We start from the raw sequence: 14370 nt of genomic DNA on the forward strand, positions 1-14370 counted from the left end.
TAATTCTACAATATATCTTCAATTTGTGTTGAATATTTCACTTCATTACAGTTGCATGTATTATACATATTTCCATGGAGCCTCAGAGCATTTTGAGTCACTTTTCTTTTTTTTAACTAACAAACTGGGTCAATGATGTGCCCAGTAACCAATGACTAAACACACAATCCTCAGTGTGCATCCATACATGTTTGAGACAGTGAGGGAAGCAGGTTAACACAGATTTAGAATCCACTGAAAACCAAATCTAACTGTTTTCAACCCCTAAACCCCCTAATTTGGTCATTTTAACTGTATATGATGAGAGAAAGTGTCAATAAACCCTCTTATGAAACAATATTTTAAGCCAAAAGGTCAAAGAGGTTCTGGCTCTAGCTTCTCATATATGAAAATGTTCTGTTTTATATCAAATTATTTGGGTTTTGAACCCCACGGTCAAACAAAATAAGTCACATTGTGCTCTGGGAATGTGTGATAAACATATTTTACTGCAACAACAATTTGTAGTAAATGTTGCATACCTTTAAAATACTCCAACACTGACATATCACTGCAGATTTCGGACACATTATTAGCTGTTATCAATCATATCATTCACGTTTGGGTCATGAAACATTGTGCACACAAAGAGGGACGATGCCAAGTATAACATACTGTAAAATTAATGCTTAAAAAACAAGACAAATCAGCAGCTCATTGATAATAAATGTTGTCTATATACACTCTTAAAGGGCTGCTCTGTGCTCTCAGGGGGTTCAGCTGATACTGGATCTGTGGCATGAATAAAACAGTGATAATTAGTCCGCCTTGCCCCCCCACTGTCTGCTGCTCTTAACCTCCAGTAAAGAACCCAGTGACAATAAACTGTACACACCTGCCTGCAGACTGCGGTCTAACAAACTCAATACCCGCTGCACTGGAGGCCCAACATCAACGTTTAAATATCTCCATCTTCATTATCATCATATAAGTTTAGTTGACTGATATCAGATGATCACATGATTAAGACTCTAAAACGAAATCCAACTCGTCAGTCAGTTAACACTTTGTTTTCATCAAGCTACCGTTCCTGTGATTTTAGGCTCGATTAGTACCTTAGTGATGTTACTGTGGTAAATGGACCTTGGAAACTGATCTTAAAGAGGTACACATTTCACCTGATGGACTTTTATGAATAAAAATCCAAGTCAAGTGTTTTGTGTGTGACAACCTCACATTATTCAATTGTAATCATTATTTTAAGGCTTTGCTTTTAAGATCAGAGAGTGGAGGACACACAGAGGAATAATGACAGAAAACAGCTGTGTTAACGGTCATCGCAGCAGCTCATCTGACCAACAAATACACACATCACACCAATATTTTCTACTTTTCTTCTTGCATTTCTTATCCAACTGTCCCCACTTTTACACAGAAAACAGACGAAGCCTGCCCCGAACCCCCCCCAAATACATGAAATATTTACACTTATATCTTACAGGCGATTCAAGCAGTTTGTGAGCTCTCAGATCAGTGTACAGTTAAAGCACACACACACACTGGCAATCATACAGCCCTGTACACACACGCACACACGCACAGACACACTCACGCACGCACGCACGCACGCACGCACGCACGCACGCACGCACGCACGCACGCACGCACGCACGCACGCACGCACACACGCACACACACACACACACACACACACTGAGCTGTTTTAAAGGATGATCCGAGGCTCGAACATGCAAAGGAAGAGAGGTTTTGGTGGGTCTTTACATCCGTAGAACAGCAGGAAGTGACGTTTCAAAGAGTTTCTGAAGTTCATTAGGTAATTTAGTTTCTTGTCCTGTAGTTTATCACCTCCTTTTTAGCCTATCCTTCACATGTAATTTAGTTTATCACCCCTCAGGTGTGTCTCAGAAGTCTTTTAAAGGATCACTGGCCAACATTTTAAAGAGAAAAAGAAGGAAGAAGAAGTGGAGGAATTTAATAAATAACAATAAAATAAATCCTCTCCACTAAAGCTTTACTGCGCCGTCATCGGTGTGGCAGTGTGACACGCCGCCAAGGAGACATTAGAAGAAGAGGAAGTGATGGATTTTGGAGTCTGGCACCTGCAAAAAACAAAAAAGAAGAAGTAGAAATTAAAAATGTAAATGTATGATGTATATATATGCCTTTTCCTATAGTCTAGACACAGGTTAATTACGATTATTAAGCAACATTGAGATTACAGGCTGCAGAGTTAATGAGAGATAAACCATGAGATTAGGACCACCCACAGAGGGAGCAGCTGATCCTTAATAATCCCATTTAGAGACGCATTGACTCTAAACCCATTACACTAGTCACATACAGGCCAGTAAAAGCACGTTTTGCACACACATATTTCTTCAAATCTATACTATAAATCATAATGGTTGAATTTCATAATAAACAGATTGAATATACCAAAACAAACCTTGGTTTTATGGTGAAAAACATCATATTTTATCAGTTTTATACAACAGACTGATGCCAGGACAAAGTCAATTTCATTGAACAAAAAATGCTGACGGTACACTGGCAGATTTTTATCTACCGTAGTTACATAACCACAATGATGGGAAATCATATTTTTATATTATTGTGATCATGAAATGTAAGGCGCGGGACATTTTACAGTTAAACAATTAAGTCAGAATATTAGATAATTAGTCCAGTAGAAAAACTATTCAAGAAGAAATTCCTACGCACCAAGAAACACAATTAACAGACGCTTATGAAAATGTGGGGTATGTATGTTGATGTAGGAGTATGGGTATGTGGGTATGCATCTATGGGTGTATGTGTATATGTGTGTATGTACATGTTTGTATATATATATATATGTATGTATATGTGTATGTATGTGTACGTACATGTTTGTCTATATATAAATGTGTGTGTGTAAGTAGATACATGTGTACATTTGTCATTTCAAACAACCCCTATATACTTTTTCGTTTTTATTTTATTTCACCAATTTCGTTCAGTATTTAATTTGTCATTTTCGGGTCTCTAGAAATATATGATATGCAAAACTGTACTTTTAATAAAATGTGACCCTAAATAAATAAAGAATAAAAAAAACATGTGGGGTAAGACGATATTAGAAGATGATGTAATGCTAATAAATAAAGTTCAGGCTCACCAGGAGCGGGACTTGCGGACGCCGCCCTCCTTGGTGGGCGATCCGTCCAGAGAGGGGCTTTGGTTCGGCTCAGAGTCTGTGGATCGGTCCAGAGAGGCGGTGTTCGGAGGAGTCATGTCCAGCTCCAGAAACATGATGTTCTCAGCCTGAAAACACACGTTCATTTGTTAATTCATAATGTCTCTATCACATCAAACACAAGCCTGTAATTCTCTTTTTTTAGGGACTATCACATACTGCATACTGCATACTGTGGTGCCAGATTCAACTTCCAATCCCCTCTGATTAGTTTAAATATTTCAAGTTGAATTAGGTTTTTTTATATTATGATTTCGTTCTGCTCAATGCTTATGACCTATCGTTCTTTGTTCATAGTTTTTAATAGAGATTAAAAACACTGTATAATAATCATTATCACCTAATTAACAAAACCTGTTATATTATAGTGTAAATGTGTTTTGATAATGTAAAAAACATATTCTTAGTCATTGTGAAAAAAGTACTTTATTTATCTATGATTTTAACCTCAAGGTCATTATGCACCTTGTGGTTTAAAAAGTGAATGAATTAAAGCGATATTCCACTTTCAAAGGTAAATTAATATAATTTTTTAAGAATATAACATAGCAAACATTCAAGGGTTGTTATTTCCATAATCAGAAGGTCGATGTTTAGTAAAGTATTCCTTTACGCACGCACGCACGCACGCACGCACGCACGCACGCACGCACGCACGCACGCACGCACGCACGCACGCACGCACGCACACACACACGCACACACACACACACACACACACACACACACACACACACACACACACACACACACACACACACACACACACACACACACACACACACACACACACACACACACACACACACACACACACACTTACCCTGTATCTGGAGTGAGGTCCCATTGCTATAGCAACCCTGGCGTACTGGCTGATTGGTCGTTTGTATCCAACTGCAGATGCCGGCCTCTTCTTCATCTGCGAGGATTTACTGAATAGAAGAAGAAGAGACGGGAAGCAATCAATGAGGAATTAATGTAGCAAGAGGCCAAGATGCATCTTCAAGAAGCTCCTCTTCAAAAGAAAAACATCACTCTTTCTCTCCAGTTGTGAATTTAACAACATCGACAGTTAACAAGTCTGTTTCTAATCCAATAGCTTTGGGGGATGACCGGAAAGGAACCACAGAAGAAGAGCGAGTGATACAGGAAGTGCTGGAAGATGTTCTCAAATAGCTGCTTAAAGGTGGGGTATGTAATTTATTTCAGAAACACTTTTTGTGATATTCCATGGAATGCTCTTAACATCCCGATAGCAATGAATATATTAAATGCTGCTAAAAAAAAATTCATCTGTGGAAGCCGTGGCGCTGTAAAAAGCACGACCAATCATGTTAGCCGGCCCGGCTAAAATAACTGGATGGCCTACCTGCCTGTCAGCCTTCCATCTGTGCACAAACTTATCTCGTGCCCTCATTGGTCATGTGTGCGTTCGTGTGTGTTGGAGGAGGGGCTCTGCAAGGAAGTCTGAAGGAAGGGGCAGATTTTTTCCGGTTGTGTACTTTCAAATTCTAGCGCACTCGAGCTGGTTTCTCCAAAATTACCTACCCCACCTTTAAGTAAAAGTTGCATTCATAAATTGTTCAAAATGTGTCTTTTCTTATGGATATTTCTGATCTTTAGAAAGAGCAGGAGTACTAGAAGGGACTACCTACCTAACATCTGAAATTGGTGTGAGTGACAATGTGCGTGCCTTCTATGATGATGCACTCTCTCAGTCACAGATAAATGAGGTTGACTTTGACAGTAGCTGCCCATTGTGCCAGCCTTTTGAGAGTGACCATTCCACTCTTAATGAACCATAAGTTGTTGAATGTTTTTACACAGAAATATTGTTATATTAATTCAATGGATTTATAGTATGCACAAGACAATCGTACAGCACTAGTCAACTATATGAATGTAACATGGCAAAGATGAATGTAAGAGGAATGTGATTTGGGAATTTCTGTGGTCTAATGTGATATTGTTGTTATGACATTTTTCTCACATGTAATGTTTTATTATTTTAATGAATGTGTAGCATTAACAAGATGACCCGTTAAATAAATGTTGGGAGCGATGACTGATGTATTTTTGGCCCAGTGCCCATATATAAGATTAGTATTGACCAAGTTCAGAGGTTTTCATATCAGAGGTTTTCATATCAATTTTTCACCAATGATTTTCAATGACTTTTCCATGACTTCTCCATGACCTTTACCTAATTTTCCATGACCAAAAAAATTACTCTTTCTCAGCGGTACCACTGAAAATGGTATATTTTAACATGGAACAGGAAAATAAGGTCTGCATATGAAACATGTCGTGCCTATCTAAAACAAATCCAATAGTAGGCTTACTAGCTTCTCCACGCTAAAGCAACTCAAATCTCTCACCAGCAAAATACCTCGACAGTTAAATGCCATTTTACGTTTCATTACTATACGATACAGTATTTATTCTCATTATAGTATTACTATTTCGGCGATTAGATCAAATATAAATTATATTTGATGCAACTTTAGTTACATTTCCATGACTTTTCCAAAACTTTGGGAAAAATATTGTTTTCCATAACTTTTCCAGGGCCTGGAATTAGCATTTTGAATTTCCATGACTTTTCCAGGTTTTTAATGACCGTAAGAACCCTGTCATATGTAGATCAACTTACTTACTGTTATGTATTTTTGCAGTTTCAATATGAAAAATAACTTTAACTATATTGATGCAATGGATTTATTGCATTTTGAGGAAAAAAGCGTGTCATGGATTTATTTCATTTTGGGAAAAAAATAATCAGTTTTTTAAATAAATCTTTGAAAATCTAAATCTGGATTTGAATTTGTATTGTTATTATAACCTCAATATGCTATGTGAAAGTTTGAAACAGAAAATAGTGGTTTTCACTTGCCACTTTTCTTGGTAAAGAAAACACATTTTACTCAAATTAATCAAAATGGATTTATAGCGTTTTGGAACCAAACTCTTCAAATACTGTGCATTCAAAATCTTAATTAAGTAAAATGTATTGTTATCAATCTACTAAAACTAAAAGTACCCTTTTAGCATCATATACATTACACTTTATGATAATATTGTATATACATGTGTTGTGATAATTATTGCATTGGTCTATTACAGCTGGTAAAGTTGAAGCTAATTAATTATTTAATAAACCGCTGCTTGATATCCCTACATATAATTATACGTCAATGCTTCTTTATTAGTTGATTTAGATTTGTTATCTAATCATGTTAATCTGTAACTTAAGAAGTTGTAAAAAGTACAATTTGCTTTCAAAATGTAGTAGAGAAGAAGTATACATTTGCATAGAGCAGTAAGAGTAAATATGCTGGCACTTAACTTCTTATGTTTATATATAATTTGTATTCTACTTTATCCTTCATTGGACATTTTTAATTCATTTTCTTATGTTTAAGTGAGATCTAGTTTTTTTTTATTGCACATTTTTACTTCTTATGTTTATATAAGCATTTCGTTTTACAACAACTGACGTAAAACGCAATTTCCCCGGGATAAAAGTATTTCTGATCTGATTTCAAAATGTACTTCATAACATTTCACCACTGGACACAGAGGGCAAGCAGGTCAAAAGGTTGTGACCCCTGACTGAAATGAAACAGATTTCTGAGTTCATTCTTTCCACCTGATGGCCCAGATGGGAGTAACATCCCGACTCTCTGACCTTTCTGCGGGAACCAGAGGCTGAAACTTCCACTGGTCCTCCTCGGTGTCGAAGTTCAGTCGGCTCATGATCTTATTCTTCTCCTCCGGAGGGATGAAGTTCTCGATGATCAGATACCTGCAGAGGGTTAGTTTGATGAAAAAAAGGTCTGAATTGTGCACTTTTACAAACATTACTAGAGAAAAATAAAAAATGTTTTTTATATATTTTTATATATCTGAGACCTATGCTATTTCCTAAAAATAGCATGATAGGTGACCTTTAAATCAGATAAAATGTCCATATTTTTCACAGTAACTTGTGTATTTTTCTACATTATATTCATTTTCCTTTTATAAAAAAATATATAATTTCATAGTATAATTTTGTATAGACATATAGATTACTTTTCTTTTTTCAAGTATTATTTTTATACTAATTTGTATTCTCATACTATGTTTATTTGTTATCCATGGTTTGTGTACTTGGCAATACACCAGATTCTGTCAGTGTTTGCAGTATGTCATCTCTATGAAACATGCACATTTCGGACGTGTTTGCAGAACCATGCCGGCATATTTGCTGACTCTGCGGACTCTGTGCTGTTTATGTTTCAGACTCACTTGAACTTGAGCTCTCTGGTGAGCTCGTTCTGGGTTTGCTCCAGCTCCTGCCGGCTCCTCACGTGCTCGTCGTTCACGTCCTGGATCTCCGCTTTAATGCACTGAAGCTTGGCATACAGCTATGAGAAAGGAAGGGGAAAGAAAGAGGGTGAGGAGGAGGGGGAGAGATGTCGCTGAGGAACTGTAGCTTGGTTGCCTGTAGCAACAGCACTGGAGGCACTGGTGTCTGGAGAGATGGGCAGCCAATGGGAGCGAGGCAACATGGCCGCCCTCCATCTCTCCTCCTCCTCTTTCCTCCTCTGTTCATGCTTTGAGTGAACAGGCTTTACAAGTAGGTTAATCCTGAGTGTAGTTAGCTGAGAGATGACTCTGCAAGTGTTCCTCTCTGAGGGAGAATCTGATCTGTGAGAAGCAGCTGGTAGTTAACTTGGGTTGTGACAGCTTCATTTTTTAGAAAAGAAAACACTTAAGAATTGCATTTAATATTAAAATCATTTTGAGATTTTGAAAAGTATTAAAATGTGGACCATGCAAAGAATTCCAGTGCACAAGGACATGATGCTTGAAACTCAAGAGGTACGTCTCGGATGGATTAAAAGGTGTTTTGTTGATTATTTCCTTGCATTCACATTCTACCTCTTGTTTCTGGGAAACTGTCCAAGCATCACATGTGAGATGGTGATTCGTAGTCTTTTATATAAAATATTCATGGAACTAAAGCTTGAATTAAACGTAACACAAAGGCTTAATTAGCCACAGGCCCGTCAGAGATACTGACGGCAGGTAAATAAACACTGCAAAACTAGACAGATGTATCGTTTTATGGTCACGCATTAAGTGAGTTTATATGCTTTCGTATACTTTGTAAAATAGAGCACTGATAGGGAAGTTCAGTATGTTTCATGACTGCATTTCCTTTCCTTAAAACCTCACCAGAACAAGAAATCTACTGAAGTCAGAGGAGCGATATGATTAAATTGAAGCTAATTTTACAACTGCTGTCTGCAACGCTCTCGCACAAAAATGGAACAACTAAAGAAATGGTTGTCCTCAATAGTGACTTAGATGCAAAAACAGAGAAAGAATTGGATTTAGGTTAAAACATACCAAAAGTACCCTTTAAAAAAGTTCTTTCTGACAATTATGAACCACTCTGTTGTAATTTAGCAGTAAAAAGAGCCGTCTGAGCTCTTAAATTACAGCGTGATTAATCTTAATCCTCAGAGAGACGACACCATGCTCAGGAGAAGGTAACGTCAGGGCATCAGGAGAGCAAGGATCATCACAGGGTCATTAATCACATTGGCATCCACACACACACACACACTTGGGGTTAGTCCTGCTGGCCGTGCAACGGAGTAGGAAGCAAGTAGGGGAGGGTTTGTTGTTTCATGGATGGCACTGAGGGATTTAGTGGCAGGTCCTGAGCAACTTGACAAAAACGGATTGAGAAGGTTAGCATGAGAGGTGTGAAGAGGCCCGAGATAGAGCGTTACGGAGGGGGGGGGGGGGGGGAAGGTCCGGCAGAGAGGAGGGGACGGCAGGACAAACCTTCAGGTACTATTTAAGTGTGTGTCCGAACGCAGGCAGGAGGTCATTAGGATCCAGGTCAGGGGTCAAATAGGGGTGAAGAGGGATATACGGACATTAGGAACAAAGAGAAAGGTGTGTGCATGTAAGACAGATATCTGGATGTCTTCTGGCTGTAAACGTGTGTGTATTTGCAGCTTAAATGAGAATGTATGTGCAATTGTGTATACTTTTATAAATTGTATAAGCATGCAGTGTCTGTGCACCTTCTTGAGCTTCTTAGTCTTGGCCTCCACCTCCTGCTGCAGAGAGGTGAACGTCTCTCTGAGCTCCACCGTCTCCTCGTCCTGCACCAACATCTGCTGCTGGATCTCCCTCTCACTGCTCGACTGGAAACACCAATTAACACGTTACATTTCTGTTAGCATTGTTTTTTTCCATTGCAATACACAGGTTAAACCTTTCTTTAAAGTAGTGCTGTTGAAAACTGTGAGTGAACTTCAGTGATTTTCTGTTAAAGTTAAGATTATCTGACAGGTAAATGCAGTTTACTGTAGTGATAGAAATATGTGCTGCTGTACATTTCCTCTCTGTGGGACTAATACAGCTATTCTGATTTTGATGTGTTTTGGGCTTTATAAACACACTCAGGTTTACCTGCTCAGCAATCTCATGCCTCTTCATCTCCAGCATCTTCTGCTGCTCGTTGGTGTGATCCATGATGTTCTTCCCACCGACCAGCAGCTTGCTCTCCATTGCCTGAGGAAAACAAAATAATATTTGTATTTCTTTTTAGGAACAAATACCTTATGTGGTCCTTTTAGCTTCAAAGAAAAGGGTTGAGTGTCGTTCTTGAGGTCAAACTAAGTTCATTTGGACATCAAACAGTTGAGTCATTGTGGGGGTTTGTGTGTGTGTGTGTGTGTGTGTGTGTGTGTGTGTGTGTGTGTGTGTGTGTGTGTGTGTGTGTGTGTGTGTGTGTGTGTGTGTGTGTGTGTGTGTGTGTGTGTGTATTGTGCTGATGAGGCAGACAGAGCTGGAAGTGGGCAGCTTAACATTCATGATGACACCATGACACAACAAGCTGAGCTCGGCTAAAACGTAGTCACGCTTCAAACACGAATCACAACCAGACTGAAATATCTGAACAACTATTTGATGGATTGATGGATGACATTGTGTAAAGTTATTCATGTTCCTCAGAGGATAATTTCTACTGACATCTCCTGACTTTAATTTAGACTATTATGTGAAACATCTTAACATCAATTGAAAAAACGAATGTAGGCTATGTTTTGAATTATCTCCCCCAAGATGTTATGCTTTCCTGTTGTTAGTTTGTCTGTCTGCAGGATTACTGAAAAACTACAGGCCCCATTTTCATGAAACTTGGTGGAAGCGTGTAGCATGAGCCAAAGATTAACTCATTACATTTAAGAGCTGATCGTGCGGATACACATATTATTTTTCACTTATGAAAATGGCCTTGTTTGTTAACTGTGATGAAGCATCATCGTCATTTCATGCCTCTGGTTAAAGCGCCTTTGGTAACTGTGAGATTAAAGGCTCGGGGTCACACTGATGCAATCTGTCTCGTAGGGGAATCACACAAAAACACACACATGATATTTATGTCCTGAGGGCAGCAAATGAACACAGAAGAGAAGAAAGACTGAGAGACAAGAAAGGATGGACATTTTAAAAAAAGGGGAGTGAATAGAAAGAAAAAAGGGCCCCAAGAAGGGCAAACAGGGGCCACAGCCATTTAATAATGGCAGCATTCCAGTCTCAGGACTTTATACAAAAAGACTGTATGTGTGTCGCCTATACATCCTTCATTACTAACACACACACACACACACACAAAAACACACACTCAGACTCATGCAAAGCGTACAGTAGAGTCCTTCAGAGAGGATGCGTCTGCAGCAGGTCTGTACAGAAAGACTCTTTGTTTGAGCTGTCTTTGTGTGTGTGTGTGTGTGTGTGTGTGTGTGTGTGTGTGTGTGTGTGTGTGTGTGTGTGTGTGTGTGTGTGTGTGTGTGTGTGTGTGTGAGACTGCCTGCTTTGCTGCTCTTTGTGTTTTGTCATATTCTTTCAGCTTCATTAAAGGGCTTATTCATGTCATAGGTTTTCTCTCTCATGCATCCCATGCCCCCCCCCCCTCTTCTTATAGGCTGGTTGAATAACAATCCTTTATACATACAGGCTTTTATGACTTAAATAGACAGTTTGACTGTTTATATTAAACTCAAATTATCACCAGGCACATACATCAAGCTACTATCTAGTGAGTAAAATGCATATTCATGTTTTATGTTGGGTAGATTCACAGTGAGTCCCACTGGGTTCATGAAACTGTGTCAAAGAACCTATTATCAAATGCAGGAACATCCAATTAAAATCAAACTATGTTCTGCTGCACTGTACACATAAAAGCAGCGTACGAGCATTGAGTTCATACGAGAAAACAAAGTCCTGCTGTACTGGATTTAAGGAAGCCATGTTGCCATAAAAAGTAGTTTTTTTTTAAGTGAATTAAACGACCCTCAACATTACAAAAACAGAACTTAGTAACATACACACACGTTTTGCATAGTCTGCAGAATTACTACTACCTAAACCTTGTTGATTTAACCCGTGTGTTGTGTTCAAAAGCTGTTACCGTTCATGGTGTTCGCGGGTCAATTTTGACCCATGATTTATCTCAGTCCAAAACACAAAGAAAAAATGACTATCATCCAATATTGTTTTAACTACATCATAACTAACTTATTATGCATTCATAACCGTACAATCCTGTTGTAATTTAATGTTATGGCCCAAAACACATTACACCACATATTGCACACGTGCATGTGTGTGTTGAGGTTCAAGTGTTAGTGTACATATAGAGTGGCGAAGTCCCTCCCCTTCCGGTGGACCTCCATGGGACCTTATTTCGGAAAAATTATGTATTGAAGTCAATGGAGAGAGAAAGATTATCTTTCGATCCCGTTTGAATTGTGCCACGAATTACACATATGATGTTTGTCAATTTAAAAGATAATTTTGCAAGTCAAAAAAAATAAAATGTGTCGTAAAACTGTGTAGTAACATATTTGTTTGTGTGAAACGCTCAAGGAACTACATCTCTGGTCAACAACACACGTCACCAAGATGGCCGTCACTACTGTCTTGTCAACAAAACGATTGACTACCCTCACTATCACCACAATGAAACACGTCCAGAAGAAAGTCATGCAAAGCTGCCTGCCTGCCTTCCTTTGATTCTCTCTGAACTGCCTGGTCTTTTTAATTTCAACCATTTGTGCAGATAGCATGACGTAGAAAAGATCGCCGATCGCCGATGCTACCGTTAGCGTTAGCATTTCTCCCCCGGGCTTAAATTGTGTATTATAGAATGATCACACCGGTGACAGTACTCTTCAAAGGGTTCACGAAATATGACTACTACTCTTACTGTTTAACATTTTGGGTTACTTAATGTTACTTCATGTTAAGGCTAATAAAAATGACATGGCTGTAATGCTAACTAACGTGCTAGCTACTAGCTAGGTAGCTAACTTGATCAAGCCACTCCTGGTCCTTTCATCAGACGGGAAGCAAAAGAACGAGCAAGACCCATTGCTGGTTTGATAACAACCTGGTACTAAGCACACAGGCATCTTGTTAAAGTTATCTTATCTTAGCCAGCGCCATATAGATAGATTATATCTATATGGCGCTGATCTTAGCTATCTCTTAGTGGAGGAAAACAATTGTGACATCACTTACGCGACTCTGGGATTTGTAGTCTTTCTAGTTGCGTATTTTTCATAGTCTAATATTTCAACAGTTTTACGACAAACTGTGACTTTTTTGACAAGGAAATTATTTTTTAAGATTGACAAACATCATATGTGTAATTCATGGCACAATTCAAACGGGATCAAAAGATAAGTTTTCTCTCTCCATTGACTTCAATACATTATTTTTCCGAAATAAGGTCCCATGGACCGGAAGTAGATGGGGGTGACTTCGCCACTCTATTCTTTGAGAAAGGTGGAGTTCCCGTGGGGGGAGGGGAGACCAGGTGCATGTTGCGAAACATTATTGTTACAGTGGATGAAGGGGGTGGGGGAGGGGTGTCTAAAGTCAAAGATGAATCTTGATTGGGCCAAATTTGACCTCGAGTCACCCAAAACAATTCTGCTGGGTCTCCCCAGACCCGAACACCAAAAATACACTTTTTTTTTTAGAGACCTTCAGACTTGGCAAAAATGGTCAAAATCAGTTTTGAAGTGTTTATATAGCTGTTGTGGAGGATATCATGAAGCCTTGTTCTGATAAAAAAAAACTAGAGCGTAGTTATTATATAATTTTAACTTGAAACGGGTCACGGGAGACCCGAACACAACATAAGGGTTAAGCCAACATGGAGGAGGGAAATGTCAGTTATATTTCCATGATAAAATCTGCTGAGGAAGATCATGTCATGTGATTAACGCTCCAAAATATACCAAGTTTTGAGTTTGTTTTGTTTCTGCGGTCACAAATAAACGTTCAATCTCAAATAAAGTCCAGCATTGACTACACTTCACATTTGAGTTCACTGTAAAAAATATCCTGATGTTCCCTGCAGTCATGGCCTCACAGGTCACCATTACAGAATCGGGTTTTAATGTTCAGGTCAGGCAGCAATTTCTGAGGAGCAATGACTCAGATTGTAGTCCAGATGACCTTCAATCACACGAGAGGTGACTCACTTGTCATTTGAGTCATTATTCTGTTTCCAGGCATCGTTTAGGATTTATGTTTCACTGCCAGCCACACACACACACACACACACACACACACACACACACACACACACACACACACACACACACACACACACACACACTCACACACAAGGTCGCAGAAGAGCTTCAGTTTCTTCATCATGTCATAATAAACCTTCCTGTATCTATTCAGTCCTCGGCAGGTTCAGATTTGATCCCCGCTGCCTCTCTGTTTCTCATTTCCTCGATCAATAAAGCAGATTTAATGTCTGCCTGTGTGTGTGTGTATGTGTGTGTGTGTGTGTGTGTGTGTGTGTGTGTGTGTGTGTGTGTGTGTGTGTGTGTGTGTGTGTGTGTGTGTGTGTGTGTGTGCGTGTGCGCACGCGTGTTTGAGTGTTTTAGATGCATACTCTCAGCTATTGCTCGGGTGCTGTGGATACATCTAGACGTAAAATGCCATGTGACCATTCAAAGTAAAACTGTTGTAATTTTTAAAGGAAGTCATTTCTGTGGATTTGATTTTGAACTACTTTGAAAATGTACAGCTTAAGA

General features: G+C 38.9%; 1 protein-coding gene across 2 annotated transcripts in view; it reads right to left on the reverse strand.

Moving 5' to 3' along the window:
* Positions 1–1030: 1030 nt before the first annotated feature.
* Positions 1031–14370, reverse strand: part of LOC117487019 (kinesin-like protein KIF3C) — a 23638-nt gene continuing 10298 nt past the window's right edge. Inside the window, exons 2-9 of one of the 2 annotated variants that reach the window (XM_034135662.1) lie at positions 9713–9814; positions 9322–9444; positions 9077–9085; positions 7526–7644; positions 6924–7040; positions 4059–4167; positions 3158–3303; positions 1031–2099 (exon numbers count right to left, since the gene is read on the reverse strand). In XM_034135662.1, the coding sequence (XP_033991553.1) occupies positions 2012–2099; positions 3158–3303; positions 4059–4167; positions 6924–7040; positions 7526–7644; positions 9077–9085; positions 9322–9444; positions 9713–9814 (813 nt within the window). In that variant the 3' untranslated portion in view covers positions 1031–2011. The remainder of the gene's footprint in view (positions 2100–3157; positions 3304–4058; positions 4168–6923; positions 7041–7525; positions 7645–9076; positions 9086–9321; positions 9445–9712; positions 9815–14370) is intronic. The other variant, XM_034135663.1, reaches the window with a different exon arrangement.

This window comes from Trematomus bernacchii, unplaced genomic scaffold (genome assembly GCF_902827165.1).
Source record: "Trematomus bernacchii unplaced genomic scaffold, fTreBer1.1, whole genome shotgun sequence".
NCBI lineage: Eukaryota > Metazoa > Chordata > Actinopteri > Perciformes > Nototheniidae > Trematomus > Trematomus bernacchii.